General features: G+C 34.2%; 3 protein-coding genes across 14 annotated transcripts; 1 reads left to right on the top strand and 2 right to left on the bottom strand.

Annotated features, from left to right (window-relative positions):
• Positions 1 to 238: 238 nt before the first annotated feature.
• LOC122040671 (mitochondrial outer membrane protein porin 6-like) lies at positions 239 to 6,957 on the top strand. Of its 2 annotated transcripts, none has more exons than XM_042600090.1 (7): positions 239 to 410; positions 1,039 to 1,087; positions 2,496 to 2,563; positions 4,027 to 4,137; positions 4,362 to 4,448; positions 6,097 to 6,305; positions 6,458 to 6,957. In XM_042600090.1, exons 2-7 carry the CDS (start codon positions 1,039 to 1,041, stop codon positions 6,762 to 6,764), a joined length of 831 nt encoding a protein of 276 aa, XP_042456024.1. In that variant the 5' UTR covers positions 239 to 410; the 3' UTR covers positions 6,765 to 6,957. The 2 variants fall into 2 exon arrangements, with proteins under 2 accessions (XP_042456024.1, XP_042456025.1); XM_042600091.1 differs by having other exon boundaries at positions 1,020 to 1,087.
• Positions 6,958 to 7,614: 657 nt separating this feature from the next.
• On the bottom strand, positions 7,615 to 21,101 carry LOC122040669 (SAC3 family protein A-like). 11 transcript variants are annotated; one of them, XM_042600081.1, is made up of 15 exons: positions 20,644 to 21,101; positions 20,440 to 20,525; positions 19,395 to 19,494; positions 17,198 to 18,043; positions 14,962 to 15,390; positions 14,617 to 14,715; positions 13,628 to 13,713; positions 13,294 to 13,459; positions 11,873 to 12,373; positions 11,578 to 11,718; positions 11,329 to 11,388; positions 10,541 to 10,671; positions 9,047 to 9,180; positions 8,748 to 8,977; positions 7,615 to 8,130 (listed from the first exon to the last, which is right to left on the bottom strand). In XM_042600081.1, exons 3-15 carry the CDS (start codon positions 19,464 to 19,466, stop codon positions 8,032 to 8,034), a joined length of 2,994 nt encoding a protein of 997 aa, XP_042456015.1. In that variant the 5' UTR covers positions 19,467 to 19,494; positions 20,440 to 20,525; positions 20,644 to 21,101; the 3' UTR covers positions 7,615 to 8,031. The 11 variants fall into 11 exon arrangements, with proteins under 11 accessions (XP_042456015.1, XP_042456013.1, XP_042456020.1 ...); XM_042600079.1 differs by having other exon boundaries at positions 20,454 to 20,525; XM_042600086.1 differs by having other exon boundaries at positions 19,395 to 19,459; positions 20,454 to 20,525.
• On the bottom strand, positions 19,769 to 22,299 carry LOC122043534 (agamous-like MADS-box protein AGL28). The gene is made up of 4 exons (XM_042604164.1): positions 21,833 to 22,299; positions 20,883 to 21,114; positions 20,454 to 20,525; positions 19,769 to 19,891 (listed from the first exon to the last, which is right to left on the bottom strand). The coding sequence occupies exons 1-4, from the start codon at positions 22,297 to 22,299 to the stop codon at positions 19,769 to 19,771; spliced, it is 894 nt and encodes a 297-aa protein (XP_042460098.1).
• Positions 22,300 to 23,088: the final 789 nt, after the last annotated feature.

Genomic DNA, 23,088 nt, shown 5'->3' with positions numbered 1-23,088 from the left:
TAATCGGAAAAGATGAATATTTAAGTGCTAATAATAATAACAATAGAAAATTAGTGTCATTTTATTATCGCGTATTTATTTTTATAGTAAAATTTAAATTATGTAAAATATTCAATTAGGGTTATAGTCTTAAGTTTATGTATAAATCCAGCTGTCGCGGGCCCAGTGGCTGATCCCTCACTGGGCCCACCTCCACCTGATAGTTTTCCTTTCTTTTTCGGTAAAAACCCCCTTTCGATCCCTAACCTAACCGGCCCCCCATCTTCTTCGTCCGCCTCCGGAGGCGGACACGCAACGGGAGTACGTACCTCCTCCACGGTCACTCATCTCCTAGCGGCAAGACTCCTGAGGCCCTCTCCCAGTGACGAGCACTGCACTTTATCGTCTTCCTCGTTGAGACTCAGCAACAGGTAAGTCTCATCGTTGTCTTCCTCGTCGAGAAGCAACAGTGGGATAACAGTTTTATCTCTTACTTGTTCCTTCTCCTTTTGATGAAAAAAAAACATATTTTTGAGAGGTCTGACCATGATATGAAAAACATTTATGTAGTAATTTAGTTTAGTCGAACTTTGACTAAATTATTTGATAGGACGCTCTTGTAGTTATGATAACAGTCCCATTTCCGCTCAAAAGATTTCTCTGTGCCTATCGTCTTGCAAGAAATGTGTCAAGGTCAAACTTTGAAGGATTGTCTTAATTAGCACCTATATCTTATTTTCATTGGCACACTATTTGGTGTCTAAATCTGAGTTGCAGTTTCCCCAATCACTTAAGCAAATAAGAAAAACTGTTGAAGCCTGGGAAATTCATTTCAAAGAGAAATGAAATAATAAATGGGGTGTTTGGGTGGGTTTGAGACTATCTTGCACGATTGCACAGCGCAAATTGCTCTGGGTGATACTTTTGTGTAGAGTATTGACTGGTAAATCTGAGCTTTCGCATATTTTCATTGATTTGTTCTGCTGTGTCCTTTATATATATGCTCAAGTACCTTCACCAATTGAGATATTAGCTTACAGGTTTTTTTGTTTACTAAAGATGGCAGTTGGTCCAGCACCGTTCTCTGAGATCGGGAAGAGAGCAAAAGGCAAGTATTGGATATTCCATTGGCATTAACTTGTAGGATGTATCAGGAGTAATGTTTTGCAATCTGTGTGTATCCATTAAAATTTGTCATGTTGCTCGTTTTGCAGTTAGTACTTAAGCAGATAAAGTTGCGCCTACTGTATGTTTCCATTTTTAGTATATTGTCAATCATTATACTATAACTTGCTGTTTGTGGCTACAAATTCATTGGATTTGAGAAAAATTCAATAAATTTGCTGTTGCTTTCTTTTTTTGCGGCTTTTTCTTTCATTTTTTAGGTAATGGCTTGTTTTTTCATGACAATTTTGTGGCCATTTGATCCCTTGTTGCTACACCTTGAGATTCTAGCATGTCACATTATAATGTGACATTATAGGTCATCATTGCATATAGCTTCCGCTATAAGATGCTATATATGGAGAGTTTCATGTCTGTTGATCAATTATTTTTGTCGTGTATACTAGAGTGACCGTTGAACTTTTGTCTAGAATAACTGAATGATATGACAATGATCGTGTTCCTTTCATAAATTTATGTTAGTACCACTGGTAATCAAATATTTGTGCACTATAAAGTAATACAAGTATTCTGTGGGCATTTTTGGCAATTTATATAATTATGTTTATATTGAATATAAGCATTAAGAAACATGTTCTGGATTCTGGTAAAAAAAGGTAGAATGTTGATTTACCATATGTTTGTTGAACCCATTCAACTGGTTGTTGTGGTTTAGACTTCATATTCAATTTCAAGCATAAGTTCTGAGCACATACAGTTATATTTATGTCACACTTATTCAACATTAAAATTTTCACAAATCTACTTTTGGGTCCTAAGTTATTATTCAATAGTTGCCTAAAAAATCAACTTTTACCTGGGTTCCTGACCTTTTTCATCAAATGGTATAATTTAGTCTGTCAACCTCTGACCTTCTGTTTGAGTGCAATTCAGAATGTGACCACCATTCTGTAATCTGAACTAAACCAACTAAGACTGACTCACTCCCACATCTATCACCAAAGTATCTATATTTCTCTTATTTTGCACATTGTTTCCGTTCTTATTAATTAACCCTTACAAACATCCATCCATTAAAAAAATAGAGTCAAACCGTTCTGGTTGGTTGATTATAGTGTATTGATCTGACAAATACTTGAACTGTTATACTACCTTGTCTAAGACTTTCTCCAGTCTAATGTTTGGGGTAGATTCTTATGTGCTTCGTGCATGCAAGCAGAATTGAGAATTTGCTCTTGGTTTAGTGTCCATCCTGATTTTGTGACTAGAAACTGTTTAGTCTCTTTGTTTTATGTTAATTTTGTACATGTAATTAGTGGTATAGTAATTATACGTTTTCTTTGTTTACATGTGTTAGCATATTTACATATTTGTTTTTTTATCAATTACAGATCTTTTGACCAAGGATTACAACTTTGATCATAAATTTGTTTTTTCCTCATCAAATGATTCTGGTCTGGTAAGAACCACAATTGACTTATTTGTTAATTGTGAACGTTTCATTGCCACTCTTCAAGTAACAAATAAGTTAATCTTTCTCTTGTTGCTCTTTAAAATTTGAAAATAAATGTAACTTTCAGTCAGTACATTGCTAAGCTCATAGCTCATTTGATTTCTATAATGAAATGACCCTCAGATAGTGGGATAAGAGGGGTGTTTATGATTAATTACATTTAGTGCTTGATTTGATTGTCTAACTTGGTTTGATGATGATGATGGACCCATTGTTCAAGATGCAAACGTTTGCTCACTGTTATTCCTTTATATTAGACAGATAATGTGCGGATCTATAAGGCAAAAGTTGTGCTTCATATTCAAACATGGTCATGAAAACAATGAGATTATTTACCAAATATAACTATGATATTATATAGGAACAACTGGTAGAGGACTATCACAGAACCAAAAGATGATGTGGAGAAGAAGAGAGGAAAGAGGAAGAGTTATTTGTTAAAGGTTTGTATCACTTGATATTGGTGATACAAGTTTGAAATTCTGTTGCATGACCAGAAAATGTAAGTGTAACACATGCCAACAAGTGTCGTGCCCATTTTGATTCATGGAAGGAACAATAAGTAAATTTTACTAAACCGATCAATATGGAAAGAGATTTGAAACAATGACTGATGCCATATTGCGATGATGAGTTTTTACTCCTGGTTACTTGCCATCCCCCATATCTTTGTCCTCTCAGTGTTTGAGTAACAAATGCTGCTAGCCTGCATTAGTTTTCCTCTCTTACACAATGTGGGATACCAAATGCTGCATTACTTCTTGCAGAACTAGTGGTGGGCAAGTACTCTGTGTTTCATATTTTGCAATGTTTCCTGCTTTTATATTTGTATTTTGAATTAATTATTTCTGATGCTTGTTTCCATGGTCTCCATATAAAAATGAAATGCCCCAGGCTTATTATTAACTCATATTGGGATCATACATTTATAGATCAAATCCAAATAGCATAATCAAACTATCTCTAATATGCTAGCTAAACTGTGAAATTAACAACTAGAAATGCATGTTAACCAAACCAATGTGCTCCATGTTTTGTTGCCTACAGTATATTGGCTATCTTGATGATTTACCTATTCTTGTTGATTTCTTATGACTTGATTGATCATGTCTTGCAATTCCTCTAAAACTGACGACGTATGGACTTTTGAGTTCCAAGAGTAGTTGAACAATTTTGTTACTGACTATATGTCTATGAAATACTACTACATTTTGATTTTTTTCTTCCTAAGGACTTAGAAAATGATACTATACTAATTTTTTTGGACGTTAATAATTTTCCAGTTCAGTATTGGAGACTTACTCTAATGAAAATGAGTATTCTGTTGTGTAAATGTGTACTTCATCGGTAGTTTCATTTTGGACCTTTTCTGGCATTTGCATCTCAATGAGCTTCACTTGGTGATTCAGGGCCTTACAGCTACTGGCATTAAAGTGAATGAACAATTTCTTGGTGATATAAGTACTCAGTACAGAAGTGGTAAAACGCTTGTTGATGTCAAAGTTGATACCAATTCCAATGTAAGTGGTTATTTGTCCTTACCAATGTGCTAACATACTCATGTTCTTTAGTGTACGACTACAGTCAATTGGCTTCCAATTGCGAATTGCCTTGTTCCTCAAATTGACAACTATATTTTTTTATGAATTCCAATTGTATTTTGTAATCCCTTATGTGCATGCTATGCATTACCTAGAGGCTGATTCTCATAATTTCAACTGAGGCATGCTATATCTGTTGTCAGATCTCAACAACAATTTCTGTAGATGAATTGTTAGCTGGTGCCAAGACTAAGTTAAGCTTCAAGCTACCTGATCAGAAGTCTGGCAAGGTTAGTTTCCTACAATGCACAAACCTAACTATTACTCTGCTTACAGCTTACTCACCTATGGTGATGCAATTTCTTCAGTAACTCAGGTTCTTCTTGGTTATTTCTTATTGCCCATGAGATAGGTACATGGGTTGGGATAATTTTCATGCCTTGGAAAGTAAATGTTCCTCGGGAGTATATTTCTTTCTTTGAGTGTTAATTAGGAAATATTTGGCGTCAATCTATGCTTCTATCAGTTACTTGTCTGAAACATACTAAATTAGTATGGGTCAACAATCTCAAGGACTATATACCTTAGAAGACGTAGTTTGAATGTATGTGCATTCTCATATAATATCAATATTTTGTTATAGAAATGTCACATGATAGAACTAGTTTATTTTAAGAAATCATTCATGATTTGTATCAAAGTTTACAATATCATGTTCTGAACTTCGGCCAAAACATGTAAAATTTTGGTATCAAGCTACATTGACACTAGGCATTCTTTTGCATGTTTCAAAGCATTTCATGTTCAACTCAATATAATCGCTTCCACTTATCTTCTCTACTTCCAAATATAAGTCTATTAAAAATATAAAGTCAATAGATAAGTTCTTAGAACAATAAGTTGCAAAAAATTAATAAGGTTCTCTACTAATAATTATATATATTCCTAATACCAAAATGAGTGATGTATGGATTGGATGGAAGTATTGGATTTAGTAGAATCCTACTAAAATTAATTTATAATTTTTAAGACACCTATTAAATGATGCCCCTAGGAGATTTGGTATTGGAATTAATTTCTCCATGTGTCCATAAATATGTGTCGGTGAATCATTCAGCGTTGGATTTTGCATTGGCACAAGTCCACAACTAAAACCATATAAGTACAATGACATTGATACATCTTGGTTTCTGTGACTTTGGTGTCAGCCTATTAACTATCTAATTTGTTGTTTCACCTCTTCATATTTGCTGATTTCTGTAATGTTTTTTAAAATAAAATTATATTATTTTACTCTATATCACATTTTGTCCATATAATTTTTTTAAAGTCAGAGAATTCTAAAATTGTAAAACTATTGCCTTAACATGTTCAAACTTATAGTGTTGCTTTTGACTTTGATATTGTTACGTTGTATAATGAAAAACTCACTAGTAATGATTATGGCCAAGTAATAGTTTTAGGCCATGGATTTATCTTTCTTAGAGGAAATTTTACTCTGCTTCTAATTGTTCAATTCACTTTTCAAGTTTTGAAAAAGAAGGGAAGCCTTTGCGCAAGAGTAACCTTGTTGCCATATGACATAAAGGTCACGACTTTGAGTCTCAAAAACATCCTTTTGTAAAGGAGGGTAAGGCTGCGTACAATATACTCTTCCCCGGATCTCGTATTGGCTGGAGTTTCGTGCACCATGCTGTCCCTTTTTTCAATTTTTGAAAAGTTATACTTTGCTTAAATTTTGCAAGACCATGCCATCTTTTCCTCTCAATCTAATGCAGTTTGCCAAAAGTAACAGCCAATGAATTTGCATACATGTGGGTTGCCTCTAGAAGATCATCCGCGATCTCACCCTCATTTTGCACCCACTCAGCATCGCGACTCACACTAGTTATTAACAAGCAGTTAGAATCTGATTAGTTGCAATGTCTCTTGTTGCAGCTGGATGTCCAGTACTTTCATCGCCTAGTTGCTTTTAATTCTAGCATTGGCTTGACACCAACCCCATTGCTGGAGTTTGCTGCAGCAATTGGCAGCAGGGAACTTAGTGTTGGAGCTGAGATTGGGTTTGATAGTGCGTCTGCTTCTTTAACCAAATACAATGCCGGGATAGGCTTTAACAAGCATGATTTTTCTGCTGCTCTTATATTGTAAGTACTCCCCCTAATTATTATTATCATTACTAATATTGCATATTAATGTGATTGTTATGTAGAAATTGGTGTATCAAGATAGTGAATGGCACTTTCTTCGAATCTATCATTTGTATTCCCGGCTAATCTCTTTTAAATGTTCTATGCAGAACTGACAAGGGAGAGACCTTGAAAGCCTCCTATATTCATGTGCTCAATCCAGTCAATGGTGTTGCAGTGGCTGCTGAAATGGTTCGTAAGTTCAACACATATGAGAACAGCTTTGCCATCGGAAGCTCGCACAATCTCGATCCATTGACTACGATAAAGACTTGCTTTAACAACAGCGGAAAATCTGCAGTGCTGTGTCAGCACCAGTGGAGGCCAAAATCTTTCATAACGGTTTCCGCTGAGTTTGATCCGAAGGCAGCAAGTGCACCTTCCAGGTTTGGTCTGGCTCTAGCCCTCAAGCCTTGAGCAAAGAAGAATTGGGCAACTTCCATGGCCTAGGCATATTTAAGTTGCTGTTTCGTTTTATTCCTTATTAGATATCAAGAATTGGATATGTTTATAAAATATCCAAAACAGTCGGCTTTTTCAAGTCCAATTTTGGTGAAAAATCCATCATAATGAGAATTCATTTAATAGATTTTGATTCTTTATTCCTGCATGTTGAATTTTTGATTTGATAATCACAATTTAGATTCGGTTGTTAATTGGAGTGTGTTCCAAGTGACATTTATACTAATTAACATTTAAATTTGGAAAGTTTACTTGTTGCACTGTAAACTTGATTTTTTTTAATCCTTTTTTTTTCCAATAACAAATTACCACATCACCAGCAATCTTCTGTGTTTATCACACAGCAACTAAATTATTTCTGTTGCACCACGAGGCAAGTACATGTTCATGTTATAAAATCAAATATCACGTAGAAATGTTAGATTATATGTATTAATACTTGTTTTAAAGTATTCTAAAATATATATATATATCATACAAAGTTGAAGGATGATCGGTACCAGAAGTTTTTTCTGAAAAACACGGGTCCTTGTATATCTGAGAAATTAATAAGACACTTGTGTCGCTGAAAAAACGGTGGTGTCATTTCACCTAAAAACACTTAAAATTATTTCTACCAAAACATGTACATATTCATTTTTACCAAAGCATTACACCTTTCACCTAGTGCACATAAATTTGCAAGATATTCGTTGCATTTTAGCATACAAACTAATTTCAGAATCAGAACATAAATTACACAAATAAATGTAACTGTAATGTATTAAAATAGAATATAAATAGCTATTTAAAAGCATAGCAAATGTAGGAGCTTGAATTTAATAGTTTTCATTTGATATATTTAAATTTACATAGAAGTTACCTTACATGCTTACAAGTTTGAATGACACTGATATGATCTTTCATCTTCAATCAACCTGTTAATCCCAGAACATCTTTATACATACAGAACTTCATTATTTTGTGCTGATCTCACTTCATAACAAGCCATTACACAAAATGGCCAGCTATTGGATTAGAATTTGCCCCCACGAACGGTTCCTCTCATCGAGAGATTATGCCAAAAGTTCACCCAATTTGTTTTCACGAATGTTGCCACATAAAACAGGCAAGCATTGCTATATCTTCATCCTCACCTTCATTTATTACTGTACGTAGCTCCCTTACATGAGCATGATCAATCAAATTATCCAAAATCATTGTTACACGTCTACAGGTACGATCACAATGTCCTAGTAAGAAAATTATCAACCGCAAGATTTGCATCTCCATGAGCAGCAGCATCCTCTACTTCTGGCATATAAAGTGTGGATGCAGAAGCCTAAAACAAAAATTGTGGTGAGCCAAAATTTGACGAAGTGGCCATTTTCCCTAAAGAATCATTCAGCTAAATGTAGCACAATGATAGAACAAATTCCACTCTAAGACAATATGACTACTATTATTCGATTCCAATTTTTCCCCTCAGATTAGAAATGTATTTATACTATTCTGAATTAATTCTAAAGCAACTTTGAGTTATTAGTATATGCTTAAAAGCATGGAAAGTATTTAATCTAGTTTTCTAAATGTTCCAAAATCCTTATGTCCACTAGAAGTTCAAAGAAAAATGCAGCTTAAACAAATTTGGATACTCATTTGGCTGCCCAAAAAGGACAGGAAACACTAGGAACTACTAATGACAGGTCAGGATGGAAGAATTTGCCAAGAATTCAGATAGGTGGTATAAGGTACCCCAGTAATTAGGTCAATGGCTATCCAATAATGAGTGGGAACTACATCTCCAGTTCAGTGGACAGGGACTCTGGATATTCCCATGAATGAATTAGAATTTTTTACTTAATGCATGTGAATAATCACATCCAACCTCATATTCCTTCCAGAGAATCTCAACTATCTTCACAGTTTAAAGAAAGAAAACTAGAAATTGTGCAATACCTTTGTGTCCAGCTGCAACTCTGCATTACTAGAAGTGATAACTGCTCCATGTGCCCTTAACCATTCCTCACACTCTTCATATCCATCGATGCTTGCATCCTCAATTTCTTCTCCTTGAGTCGATTTTGAGAAGCCCAAGGCTCGAGTAATATATGAAACAGGGACAACTGGGCGATATGACTTGCACATGCATTTCATCGCCTCAAATCTCATCTTCTCCATGTAGATATCTATATCAAATGATTACCTTAAATAATTGTTAACAAATAACACTGAAGTTAAACTGAGAGAGGAGATACTCATGAAGAAAGTGTTTAAGTTGGGTGCTTCTTTGTAGAGTCTGAAAAAGAGGATATAATTCCCAGATGAAACAGCAGAGTGAACTGAGAGAGCATGTTTCACAGCTTTATCACTTTTTGCATCAGCTGATAGCCTGAAGACAAATCAATAAGAAAATGAGAGAGAAAAAAGATTGAATAAAAAAGTGTGGAATAAGTAAATGTGTAGTAGCCATTGCACTATTGTCCTGAATCTAGTCAAATATCCGCTTGTTTAACAAACAAATAATGATGTCGTAGGCATTAATTGCAATTTGAACATCATCATGAATTGTAGGATCATTTTCTACAATATTAAAAATGATGTTAATTCTAACAATGTGGGGTTGTCTACACAAATATTTCCCCCTTAAAATCTATGCAAGGTCTAAGAAAAAAATAGAATTTTTGACAAGTTTTGAGTTTTTTTTATATTAGTTATCTTATCTATATTTTGATATTATAGTATGACACAAATTAAAAGTTAGCTATATGCTTTCTTGCAATTTAGATTTATACTATGGAGTATTGAATTTTGTGAAGGGGAGTGGCGCAATGGTAAAGTCGTTGCTATGTGATCAAAAGGTCACGGGTTCAAATCCTAGAAACAGTCTCTTGCAAAAAGCAGGGTAAGGCTGCGTACAATGGATCCTTCCCCAAAACCCCGCATGGTGAGAGCTTCGTGCACCGGACTGTCCTTTATTTAGTATTGAATTTTGTATTTTATTATGTTTATCTTGGTTTCAATGTGAAAAATAAAATATTTAATTGTTGTTATGTATTAATACTTATTTATAAATTATAAATTGTTTATTTGCATTTACATTAAGGATACAATTATTGTGTATGTTGTGTGTGTCTATATATATATATGTTGAATTTGTTTCTCTTCTCTATTTTATTATTATTTTGATACCAACAGCTTTGACTGCTATCACTTGGATTCACATTTTAATACCTTGCAATTAGGAAGTTTAACACATAAATGCTATTACAACCAATGTGGGTGACACTCACATATACGTCAACATTCAATTCTTTGAACGCAGTTAATGAGGATGAAATTATAAGAATAAAATTGAAAATATATTTATTTATTTAATGTAAAATAAGAATAAAGATGAATGAGTAGATAGTGAGATTCACAAATAATGAGTGTTAATATTAAAATGAATGCGAGATGTGTTAAGAAAAATGAGGTGTTAATATAATGAGTATGTGGCATATGAATTTATGTTTTTTTTGAAGAGGTGACATATATTAACATTCAAATCAATGTGATTGCCCTTAGATACAAAAGCATGCAAGTTCACTAGGTTAGAAAGATAAATGTTTTATTAGACTTCAAACTTATAGTAAACTATTATCTAGCTGACTATACATGAAATTTGGAAACATAGTAGTTGCAAAAAAAAAAAAATCAAAAACAACTGAAATAGTTATATGAAAATTAAAAAAAAAAACCATTGTAAATACCTTGCCATTGATGATAATAACTCTCTTTTGTTATTGGAGTGCAAGATAATTGACAGCAAATTGTAAGCAGAAAATTCCATATAACATCCCTTGATACCTTCAGCATAGAGCCTCTTCAACTGTGATTGGCACTGCAAGTTGCACATGCTTATATACATTAAACACAATTGATTGAAGAAATATGGATATTAATGTACCCTGATAACAAAATGTAACAGAATGCATCACATTTTTTATGCATACAAGCAACAAACATAGAAATATCAACATCAGTACTGGAAAACATATCATGGAGGATGAGTGTGTGTGAAACTCATGCACACTAAAATGAATAATGTGCTAATATAGTTACAGATACTAAATAACATTTAGATTATTCGTAATATCAAAATATCAAAAAATAAAAATAAAAATAACACCCCAAGCTTGTTTGCCTATATTTTGCAAAGCAACATCAAAAAGATCTATCTTTTATTAACAGCTTAGAAGAGTAGATGATACAGTTATATGCCCTTTTTTTCTATAAGAAACATGCTCGTCGCTTTATATAAGGAAAAAAAATTTGTAGGTTCTGTCAGATGAAAGAGAGACCTGCAAATTACTCAGGATGATCCATTAGAAACAAGATCCATACGAACTAAGGTAAAAAAATATCATCCAATACTCCAGATGTGAAAAGGCACAACAGATATTACCCTCAAATAAGAATAGAAAGATAAGGAGCCAAAATTCAGTTGAGGAAAACAAAAAAAAACATTGATAAGCATCCAAGAAAGCAAGGAAACAACCTGATTGTACTCAGGCAAATCACCAGCTTCCAGAGCCAACCTAGCATGAGTTTCATACACCTATAATAAAGAATTCAAAGACTAAGCATGTGACCTTTGGGCTGATAGAATGAAGAAAAGGTAAAAGTTTAGGTTACTGAATGGACAAAAAAAACTTGTTAACTATTTTATTTGTTCCAAAATAATAATGATTTGAAAACAATAATTTCCAAAGATATACTTAATTCACCCGATCAAAGCTTTACAAACCTTGACAGTAAGTGTATTTTGAATTCTTTGTACAGTGAGATCTTGGCGAATGGATTTTAGCTGATCACATCTGTAAAGATAACTCTTTTGAGATGTCTGAACCATATGTAGAGCTTTTTCCAATATTTCTTCTGGCCTTACCTGAAAAGTAATGTCTAACTCATTATAAAGAAAAATAGATGTGCGGAAGTCCATAAATATTATTGGAGACAAATACACAATAATAGTGGCACTAAGAAAAACTATCTTTATGTCGGGCAAATAAATTATACCGAATGAAACAAACTATTATTACAGTGGAAGGTTCAGGTGCAGATGTAAGACGAAGATAGCGTTTCTCAATTTCCTGGCAAGTCCCCTTGACTGTGAGAGAATCCCAGTCAATGTCCTCCACGGCCTTGCTTTGACCATTTTCATAACTTGTAGGTTTTAACAAACCACTGGTTCTACTTGTGTATGTCCCAGTTCCAGCAGCAATTTTAGACCTGGAAATTTTCAAGTCAGATTGGTTTCCATGTCCTTTTTCAAAGCGTTTAACCCGGTTTTCACGCCTTTTCTTTTCCTCCGGTGAATCAGCTAGAGCAATTGCACTAGCATAATACTTTGTCAGGTTTTGCTCTTTGTCACTATCACTTGAATGATCAACATTTTCAGTTGCACTCAAAGTGTGAGAAAAGCGTGGCTTCTTCATAGCCCGCTGAGAAAATTTAGGTAAAATAGATTGCTGTTGAGAGGGAAGAAACTTGTAGCCAACAGAACCATTAACTGACTTGCTTCCAGAGTTTTTGACAGCAACCTGCAAATGGTCAATCAAATACCAAAATTAAACCAAGAAGAAAATAAAATGGAAACATATAACAAACATATATATATATATATATATATATCAACAGTTTGTTAAAATAGAGTTGATGTTAGGTTTTCATAAAGAATTCATTAAAAAAAACTATCAACATGAAATTTAATTTTAATCTAAAGTGGATTTAGCATCAATTTTAATTGATTTAAAAAAGGATGATGTAAGTGATCCAGTATCCAATAGCAATCTTCAGTAATTCATGTGGGCAGCAACAACTACAAGCTTGATTGGTGTCTTTTTAACTAACATAATTGTAGTAAAAGGTGATTATGCTCACCCTAAGCGTCTCTCACAACCTATCCCCAGGTTATGTGACAGGAGGTAAATCACGAGATCAGCTTATAGCCGACCACCAACTCTAGAGGGTGTTTTTTTTTCCTGAGGGCATATGCCCACCGGGAATCTTTTTAACTACCACAAGCAACAACACTAGTAAGGCATCTAAGGTGAGACCATTTCCTCTCCATGTGGATTAATAATGATTTGTGCTGATTATTATCTATTATTGTATCAAATTATGCTAAGGATGGTGGAGAGGTAATGAGCTACAGCAGATTTGTTCCGGCCAACAGTGGCCACTACTATTTTTGGTAGGATTAGTTCTAGAGTGAAGGTATTGCATTTTTATTGTGATATGGTGTTAATCATTGAATTTTTATTCACACTGATGAAGCTTCAGTAGGTCCCAATAGTTTTGAGTCTTGCTTAATTAGAGTTCTCTCTGCTTTGCTGATTAAACAAATTGAGATAACTGAAGGTTCTTCCCCGTTGCATCAGTGGGTGATGACCACAGTTACAAGAGGTTTGTACGTTGTACCACCAATGGTCATTTTGTGATCATTGCTGTAGAAGACTACCTTTTCAGCTGCTTCAACTTGTCCCAAGCTGATATTTTTTGTTGCATTATCATCAACAGATGTGAGTTTATCATTCAAGTTCTCATCTGCAACTGGTTCCCATCGACTTCTTCTCCTGCTAGGGCTCCGTTTAGTGATAGGCCATGGAGAGCCACTCTGCTGATCACTACATAAGGTAAAACCATCAAGAAGCCATTAGAGTTATGTAGAGCACTGGATATTGCAACTAGGAAATATGGCACTAAAGCTCATCATCCCATTTAACTTATTGTCAAGGTTCATGAGTTGTTTGAAGAATCATGACAATATCTAATATTCATAAATTGTGGGATACCTTTGCTCAACTGGCAACGTGAAAAGTGGTTCAATATCCCATTCTTTAGTAAACAGTGTTCCATCGGCAGTTGCTTTGGCAATCACCTATGCAGAAATCAATGAAAAAAACAAAATGATGAGAAAATAGTTTAAACATAATCACCTGCATAATGAGCATCAGGGAGTTGTCTACCCAAGAAAATGAAAATCATTAATATCACATAGATATAAAATCAAAATCTTGAAAACCAAAATAATTGGAAATTTTCAGTGGATTTATTTATGTTTAATTATTTTCTCAATTGTTATTCCATCTTGTTTGATTACAGATTATGATTTTGAGAACACCTGAGTGAAGGGAATTTTTTAGTTGACTACTGATTGTTAAATATGTTCTCACTTATAATTTGATTTGTGAAATTTCAAATTTTGCCTAATTTCAATAGAGATGTATCATCCAATGCGCCATATTTCAAAACTCTTAACTATTCAGTGTGGACTTGCTTCTCAACACTCTATTGTTAAGTAAAATAGAAAAGCATACAAACCAAATTGATCGTATTGCATGTAATATCTCATAGAAAGAGTTTCCATTATGTATCATTTTACTTCCATCTTCAATTTTGTAGGAAAAAGGCAAGGAAAAAGGAAATATTTGGAGGTATTCAACATTTGTTTAAAAAATTGACAGTGACTCCACCAAAAGCTCATTCAAAAGTACCAGAGAATTTCAACTGAGTAGATATTTAATTTCAAAAGCTAAAAAAAAATTATCTCCCATTTTTTTACACAGTGGACTATGATTATTTCTATGGAAAACCTTGTTGTGTAATTGTCTTCGAAATCAAACTATACTTTGCTCAACATAAACTGTGTCAGAGCAGAAAATCAATAAACTGAAGATTAACTACCTGAATTTCGAAAAAGAAACATGAAAGATTTAAATAGAATGAAGGAAATTCATATCAAAGAAAAAGACAATAATTTTGGTCTTAGTGAAAGGTTCACCTGCTTCAATATGTTTTCATTAGCAGACCTTTGAGAATCATCCTTGCAACGAGCAAAAGACCTATCCACGTAAGCACATAATGATGGCGGGAAGGTTCCCTAATAAATATATCAAAAGCAGACAAAAAATGGTGAAAAAATATGTTTGGTTTAGATAAATAATGTAATAAAGACTTTGTGCCAAATATGAAGCCAACATAATATAAGTTACAGTAAATAAACAGCAATCAACAATATATAACAGTCTTTTTTTGGAAATTAGAAACATGGAAAAAAGAACATTCACATGCCTCCTTGTTCCAAACAAAGCCACGGGCAGCACGAGAAAAAAATGTAAACAATCACCTTGGTCTTCCCATGGTCTTCTGCTGAAGATTTATCACTGGGCTTTGGCATTGAGACACTAACATAAGCTGGTCTAGTTGGTGCATTGGTACCAGAACTCTCCTTTTGTGTCTTCAGCAAACTAGCTCCCACATTTGGAGCAATCCTAGGATTTGTAGGTATCTGCACTTTAGAAAACTGGCGGACCTCTGTAGTTGGGGTTGTTTGTTGTGGTGTCTGAAATATCTCTGGAACATGATTAGAACTAGAATGTTGAATGTGGGGAGCTTGTGAATAAATAACCTTTGGTTGATTATCTTGGTTCTCATTTGGAAGAGGAGTTGGTTTCAATAGATTGTTAAAGTATGATTGTTGATTAACTGGGGGAGTCTGCATCGCAGGAGGAACAACTTCCCAAGTTTTGTTCACGTTATATGGTGTAGCAGCTTCCTAACACCATGAATAAAAATAAGAAATATCTTCAAACTACTGACGCAATAGCAACTTCTATAAGCAACTAGAAAGAAAGAACAAGATAGAAAATACTCAATATTTGATGCATACAAATGATTCGCTAACATATTCCATAAACCAAATGGAAACAAAATATAAAACATAGAAGATAAACTTTTTGATGATCACATAACTCACAACAATATGATTTAAAATAGTAATTCATCTTGTTACAAACTAAAAGAATACTCAGTTTTCACATCCAAAGCAAACTTTATCCTTGTCCATACTCCTTATTGATGATTTAACTTCAATGTTTCCGGAAGCAAAAGAAACCCTAAGTTCATCTTAATATTAAAGTTCATGACCATTTTTTCCATCAGTGCATGCAAATTGGTCATCTTTATTTAAATAGTTTCAAGAACTAAGTAGAAATTATAATATCAATATGACAAGTAGCCCACTTATAGGTAGTAAGACTATATATTAGCAAGGTAATCTGTAACAATATCCTCTAGGAATAGTGAAAGCATAACAAGATTGGAGTTTAAGATTGGGACTGCAGGATTGTCAGAACTTAGAATTTAAAAACCAAAAATAATATTTGAAAAATACAATTTATCATTGTGTTATCTGTAACATATCTAGAATTAGGCATATAAGGTCCTAAGATCTTGATCGTGACCCCAAAAGTTATGGTGCAATAACATATTTACAAGGCTTAGTTCCTAGGCTATTTTTCCTAGGAGGATAGAAAAGGAAGGCAAAAAAAAGAGAGGTATAAATTTCACTAAAGAAAACAAAAAAGAGAAAATAAAATGCAACAGGTGGAATCAGAGATTCCAATTCGGTCACACACCTTAAGGTGTTTGGTTATCAAATTTTTGATATCCCTCTATCCCAATCAGGGAGAAATGACTATATGGTTTTTGGTTTAAAGTATATACAAGAATGTTTTTTCCATCAAGAATTCCCATTCAGCTCTTCGAAGTGACTTGAGAGTTAAGATGACATGGGAGTTAAGGTGAGATGGTATATGTTAGTGTTACGATGCTCCCAAGTAGTCAACTTTAATTCTGTTGTTTTGATGTGTTTGGCAAAGAATTTAAGTCAAAGTTCATTTTTAATGTGTATATCGAGTGTGAAGGAACTTGACACATGAAGCTCGTGGAGCGTGTTGACTTGATGGAGTCAAGTCGGTTTTATGTGATGTGAAATCATTTGTGCTTGATGGCTCAAGGATCCATAACAAAGTGAAGCAAGGCAAAGGATGGAATGAAACAAGCTTGAGGAGCTTGGAGGTGAACTCTAGGATGATGAGCATAAAGCAACTGCGAATTTGAAGGATTGGAAGCTCATAACGAGGTGAACTTGAAGGTGAAGCGAAGGATGGCATGGAACAAACTTCAAGAACTTGGTGCATGTTGAAAGGCATCCTGAGATAGAAGGTAGGGACAAGTGATACTAGTGATACTAAAATAATAGTATATTGATAGTATCATCCAGTGTAAATAAAAAGCATAACACACCTACTAGCCGCATGTTGAGAGGCATCCTGAGATTGAAGGTAGGGACAAGTATCTTAAACTATGTCAATTACAATGTCAAACTAAAACAGTCTTCGTATTAAAAGACAATGCTCAAGTATCCTGTCATGCCCTGAACAAATGTGAACCTGTTATAATTCATCATACTATGGTTCTTTTAGAAATTGCTCACACAAATCCTTGTTCATAACACCTCAAATATTTAGAAATTAGGGGGAGACATTCCTTCACAAAGAATGGCTCAAAAGAACACATACCTGAAAAGAAGATACACCAGGCGGCTTGGAATCTTCTCTCCATGATGTTGTGCCAGGTGGAGGTGGCTGGTTACTGGAATATGGATAACCAGCCCCAACACCAACAGCTGAGTATCCAGCAGACTGAAGACTGGGGCCAGCATGTGAGTTATCAGTCCCTGCTATCCCATTAACAGCAGGCATAGCTTGGTTGTAACAATAAGGCCACTTGTTATATTGTTGCTGATAATAAAGAGAATTCGTTGATGCAGTTGTAGAACTCTGTGCCACGGTTGTTGCTGAAGTTGTGTAGCTTGAATAAAGATGCTGCGGGTAGTTATGATAGTTTGCATCATTCCATAATCCTGTCTGATAATTGTAGCTGTTGTTTTCATACCCTGTCCCGGTCTGATTATCACCAGCATTGTAATAAGTGCCTAAATAACTAGTAGGAGCAACATAAGACCCTGAATTCGGAAATGCGCTAAGAGGCTGATATGCAGCACCTGGATTTTGATCTCCTTCAACTTGCTGAGTCGTAGAATCATTTCCTAGTGGATGATTGCTATAATAATAGTTCTGGAATCCCACTGAATTATAGTTATATGGTACGGTAGAACAGTAAGGTGCATAACCCGAGTATGGTTGTGTAGAATTCACTCCAACTTGATTTGACGAGGTCGATGCATGAGATGTGAATGACATTCCTTGGGCATCTCCTGACATAGAGACCTGACTTTGTGGATCATAATAATAGCTAGAATTCGGCACGCTCTGCTCTCCAGTGGATGAGGGCCAAGATTGAACAGCAGGCTGTGATGATGAATACAAAGACCCATGTGTTTGTGCCACATCCACAGCCTGTATCTTGAAATAAATGTTGACAAAGAATCAACTATCTGATAAAAGGTGGAATTGTTCAAAAAATACAATCATGTTGTGCAAAACTTCAAAACACTATAATGTGCATAACCTTATAACACGAGAAAAGGCAAGAAATTTATATACAAAATGAGTTATTAATATTCAGATTATGAGTACCCTCCCAGGCCTCTCCCATGTAAAGGTGTAAAATGAGCCAAGCTATCCATGTCCCTATATGTCACAGAACAGCTTGGGCCATGCTCGGTATGTCTCATGTTGACTAGAGTCATGTCGGTGTCTGACTCAGAACACCCAGTGGTCCAAACTAAGCACCAAGATTGAAACGCACAGGGCAAGTCATACCCGACACAATCCATGGTTTGAATTCAGCTTCATTTTTTAGTTATACATTAATAACAATATTAAATATTATTTAATAAAAATATCAACTTTAATACCAAGATTTTTTATTAATCAAATTTTATATAAAAAATCTGATTTAAACAATAATAATTTTTAAATTATCCTTTTTATTTTTTATAATTATTGGATTTTCAAGCCTGAGCCAGCACATTCCCCCGAAATGAAAAAATAGGCAATCAAGCCCGCGTCATGCCCAACACAGGCACGATCATTGATACCACTTCTCCAATGGGACTAAGATAAATTTATTATAGAAATAAGCATTAAATATGCAAGAAATATCAATTAAGTATATCAAACAATAAAAGGAAACTTCATTGAAGGAAATTTTGATTATTCGATTGACAATTTAATGTAGTCAAGTTCAAATCTTTAGCAACAGTATGCAGATACTTCTAAAGGAATAGTATAAAATAACTTGTAAACACACCTGCTGAAAATAGTAGAATTCAGACTTTAGCCAAAACGAAAAAAACAAATTGCAAATTTATGCAGATTGATAAGTCATTAGAATTACCATCACATACAATCGTGAATTGAATAAACATGTTCAACAAAAAAAGAGTAAGGTACGCCATGAAAAGCAACTACTTAAGACTTGCAAATTATAACAATAAAGAAAAGCAGGATAAATCTTTTAGGCTGCTGAAATGAGGAAACAAGAGAAGCAAACGTAAGATTAGGTAAAGAGTTTTTTAACCAATCCTACATCACATATAATTCAAATTAATAATTGAATGCTTCAATAGTTCAATAAAGCATTTGATAGCTTAGAATAGATTGCCTAGGTATTAAAGTTTGATTTAACAGACACATAAGATTGCTATTAATAATTTGTACAGCTGCATTGCAAAATTGATTATCATCTAAAATAAATAACTAGTGTTTCTATTCTCCTGCATATAACTAGATATCACAAATGTATATATACCTCGGTGGATCTCGAATCAACTATGGTGATGGGCTCAGCACCCTTACTTGTCATCCCACCAGAATCTGACATTGGATCAGCAAATACTTGGATTCAACAACTAAAGATGGAAAAGAAACAGAAAATTATACTCACCTCAGAGAGAGCCTTTCAAGGCAAAAGAAAAAAATCAATAAGGAAACTCTATATTAACTAAATCAAAAGCAAAAGGACACAAGGTAGACAGAAGGAGACAAATTGACTAGAATAAATGAAACTAAATAGGAGGAAAAAATGGAAAAGTAAAACAAGGATGTATTTGTTCTTTGCTGTCAGCACTCCTCAATTCATGCAAATAAGAGATACAAAATATAAAGTAAAAGGTGAAAACAAACTTAGAAAGAACAATGGGAGAAAACAACAATCTCTGTGAGATCAGTTTTATTGCTATTTACAACTGAAGTCTTTTTCATCATTTTCAGTTCACTGATAAAAGTGCAGAAGAAATTGAGACTGAACTGAAATTGGATTAATAACCAAGAGTCAGTTAAATCAACCTATTTTTTATATTTTCTATCGATCAACCCTTGTACTAGTGGTTGAACAAGGTTCATAAATTTGGACTGGGCCACAATTTTTGGTCTATAAACATTAAATGGGGGTATAAAAGCAATGAATTAATGCTAAAAAGGAAAATGGATGTGACTATAGAAAAGAAAACACTTGGCATATATATATTAAAAATTCCAAACATTTGGTTGTGTTCGGTTATTGAATTTTTTATTTTTTAATTTTCATTTACACAAAAATACAATTCGAAAATTGAAAACGAAAAATAAATATTTAACATTAACTTTTTTGACACCTTTGAATTTATTAGAGGTGAACGGTGTGCATGACTTCAGATGAATCCTACAACTTCTTTATGCCATGACACAGTTCAGAGCAAATATGACTGAAACTTAAGGATTTAAAACCATCTTGACCATAGGAATGAATGATCACAAAACAAAATAAATAATAATAATTCAGAATCAACAGTAATAAGGATGTGAGAACGATCAACCACAACTCAAGAACCTTTTGCTCCAAGCACGCCTTCAAGTCCACCTCACCAAAACTAACCTGCAGAAAACTGCCTGTATATGATATCTGCATAAAATCAAAGAGAAACACTAGATAAACAGGATAAGCAAAAGCATTTAGATAGAGGGAAACATAAGATGTGCATATGCTACCGTAAAAAATATTAAACAATAAACAAAATTACCGAGCTGCTCACGAAACGCAACGGATATGCTCCACTAGAAAATTAAAGAAAAAATCTACAGATGTGATCAGAGAAACCCTAGCAAAGTTTTCTAGAAACGGAGTGATACACAAGAGATCTCGTGTTTTAAGAGTTGAGCATGAGATCCTCCTTCTGCTGCTGCTTGGCTTTTACCCACCAAAGCGTCGACTACTTCGGCGGCTGCAAAATCGGAGAATTGGGGCCGGAGAGCGAAGAACCTCCCACGGTGGCTCCGCGGTGGAAGCCCTACCGGCCGGCGCCCAACAAGTCTTGAGGATTCCGGAACCGACGACGAAAGTGGAAAGCACCACGCTCCTGTCCACGCGCCGCCGTCGTCGGCGCCGCACCAAGCTTTCGCGGGTCTGGGAACGGGGGTAGGGCACGGGATCGAGCGCGATGTCGCGATCTGGAGGAGGGAGTTGGGTTGGATTTAATTTCAAGTTTGCCCTCCTATTTGAAAAGGGAATTTAGAACGATTAATCTGAGCAAATATAATTAATTAAGAGAAAACACGAGTTAGGGTCTTAGGGATGGATTTAATTTCAAGTTTACCCTCGTTGTTTCTTTTTTTTTCCTTTGAAAAAACCGAACAAAAATATTTCAGAATATTATTTTTTTAATAGATTTTTTTTACCATTTTCTTTCACTAATTATTTTCTTTGTTTTAGGAAATACTTTATTAGAAATGGAATATCCAGAGGAATAACCTGAAGGAAAAAAAATAATTTTTTATTATTTTTTATTGATAGGAATAATTGGTTAATCGAAGGAAAATTTACCGTAATGATAAAATTTTTATCGTGTGAATGTGAGAAGATTTGAATTTCGAAATCAGTCAAAGGATTAGAGTTGTTTGTTTATGACTTTCATTATAGATTATTTAAACATTCAGAGGAAGAGCTTTCACATAAAAATATTATAAAATTTTTCACACTTTTATTTTAAAAACCATATATAATGTGCCATATTGTGAATCTAACAATTCTAATGAAACAGTAGTCATAAATATTGCTCTCGATAAAAAAAAAACTATTCTTCGATTGCAAGTACTTGGATGCGTCGATACAGTCAAGTCGTGTGACTTATGCTCATGCCGTAGACTTGACGAATTGGGTCTAGAGACATTGCCATGGTAGAGCTTGAACCCACCGAAAGAGACATTAAATACTTGACGCGTCTATCAACTTGAGCCTTGAGCATCCATAATGATTGCTCGAGTAAATCAAGTGCCTCAAGATCCGCTACATCCTTCAAGTCTTGGATCCACTCGAGCCCTTGAGTGCCCACCCTAAGTTGCTCATCGAGCTCAGTCTTCTTTTGCTTCTGGCCCTCCACATAGTGACTCACCTCTAGGAGGTTATGGTTCAAATTTTGGACCACCCTTTTGCGATGTTCTTGCTCATGACTGGATGAATCATGAGAGATTAAAAAGCCCATGTTGCAAAGGAATTGATTGGCGATTGACTCCACCGTAGGGCTGCCGAAGGAGTAGGGCCGACCGGTAGGGGAGTAAATCAATACTAGTATGTCGATACCACAAAGAGTAGAGAGATCACTCGCCTTAGCATATACTCCATTCCTTCTCTTCGAAAAGCTAATGTACAGAGCATCTTTATCCTCTATCTTTTGTATCATCGATCTTCGTTTGCACTTGGTGGTCTTCTTTCCGCTTGACATTTTTGGAGTTTAAGGATTGCTTGATCTACTAAAAACGTAGTAACTTATCTCTTTGTAATAACATATCGGTATTTATAGTTGTAAGACATGAAGGGAGGTGGGGGTGGACTAGTTGAGCTAAAATGTTAAGTTTTAATTTGTGATTTTGAGAGATATTTACATTAATACTTGTTGAGAATTATTTATATATAAAATATATTGATCATTTTGTACGGTCATAGTTTGGAAAAATGATGTTAATTATTAATTTAAAAATCGATTTTAGATTTTTCTAAATGTTACTATAAACAATATTTTTGGGGAAGAAATAAATTGATATATTTATTTATTTGTTGCAACTATGATAATTAAAAAAAAAACAAAAAAGGGAGCTATTAATGCGTTTAAATAACTCACGAATACTTGATATTTCTAGCACAAAAATATTCAATTGACATTGATTTTTTATCCAAAAAATTTAATAAAAAAAGAAGCAAAAATTAGTAGCTTCTAATTCCAACTTAATCATTTTATTATTATTATTATTATGACCTCGTTGGTATTTATCATCTTATGATTTTTAAATATAGTTGATTTTTGAATAAAAATTATAAATTTTAATTATTAAAATAATATATGTATGTTCTTTATACCTCATAAAATTTCTTAATTATTTTTTTTCGTCGACTATTGATTATATATTGTAATATAAAAGTTATAAATTTGTGAGTAGAAGATTGAATTTTATAGTTTATCACGATTAAGACT

The sequence above is a fragment of the Zingiber officinale genome, chromosome 2A (genome assembly GCF_018446385.1).
Source record: "Zingiber officinale cultivar Zhangliang chromosome 2A, Zo_v1.1, whole genome shotgun sequence".
Lineage (NCBI taxonomy): Eukaryota > Viridiplantae > Streptophyta > Magnoliopsida > Zingiberales > Zingiberaceae > Zingiber > Zingiber officinale.
The sequence above is the reverse complement of the archived record's forward strand: the minus strand, read 5'-3'. Positions and strand labels throughout refer to the sequence as shown.

Bases quoted from the DNA above. Each gene is read 5' to 3' on its own strand.
- LOC122043534 (XM_042604164.1), bottom strand. From the start codon at position 22,299: ATGATACAAAAGATAGAGGATAAAGATGCTCTGTACATTAGCTTTTCG. The intron at 21,115-21,832 runs GTATTTAATGTC...CTTTTCAAATAG, and splicing joins CAAGTTGATAGACGCGTCAA to GAGGGCAAACTTGAAATTAA. The intron at 19,892-20,453 runs GTTCTTGAGTTG...ATCCAATTTCAG, and splicing joins AGGCGTGCTTGGAGCAAAAG to TTCAGTCTCAATTTCTTCTG.
- LOC122040671 (XM_042600090.1), top strand. From the start codon at position 1,039: ATGGCAGTTGGTCCAGCACCGTTCTCTGAGATCGGGAAGAGAGCAAAA. The intron at 1,088-2,495 runs GCAAGTATTGGA...TATCAATTACAG, and splicing joins GATCGGGAAGAGAGCAAAAG to ATCTTTTGACCAAGGATTAC. The intron at 4,138-4,361 runs GTAAGTGGTTAT...ATCTGTTGTCAG, and splicing joins AAGTTGATACCAATTCCAAT to ATCTCAACAACAATTTCTGT.
- LOC122040669 (XM_042600080.1), bottom strand. From the start codon at position 19,466: ATGTCAGATTCTGGTGGGATGACAAGTAAGGGTGCTGAGCCCATCACC. The intron at 9,181-10,540 runs GTATTTACAATG...ATTTGTCTTCAG, and splicing joins TTATTATCATCAATGGCAAG to GCTATCAGCTGATGCAAAAA. The intron at 8,131-8,747 runs GTATTGCACAAT...TTTTTGTTTTAG, and splicing joins AGTTGCAGCTGGACACAAAG to GCTTCTGCATCCACACTTTA.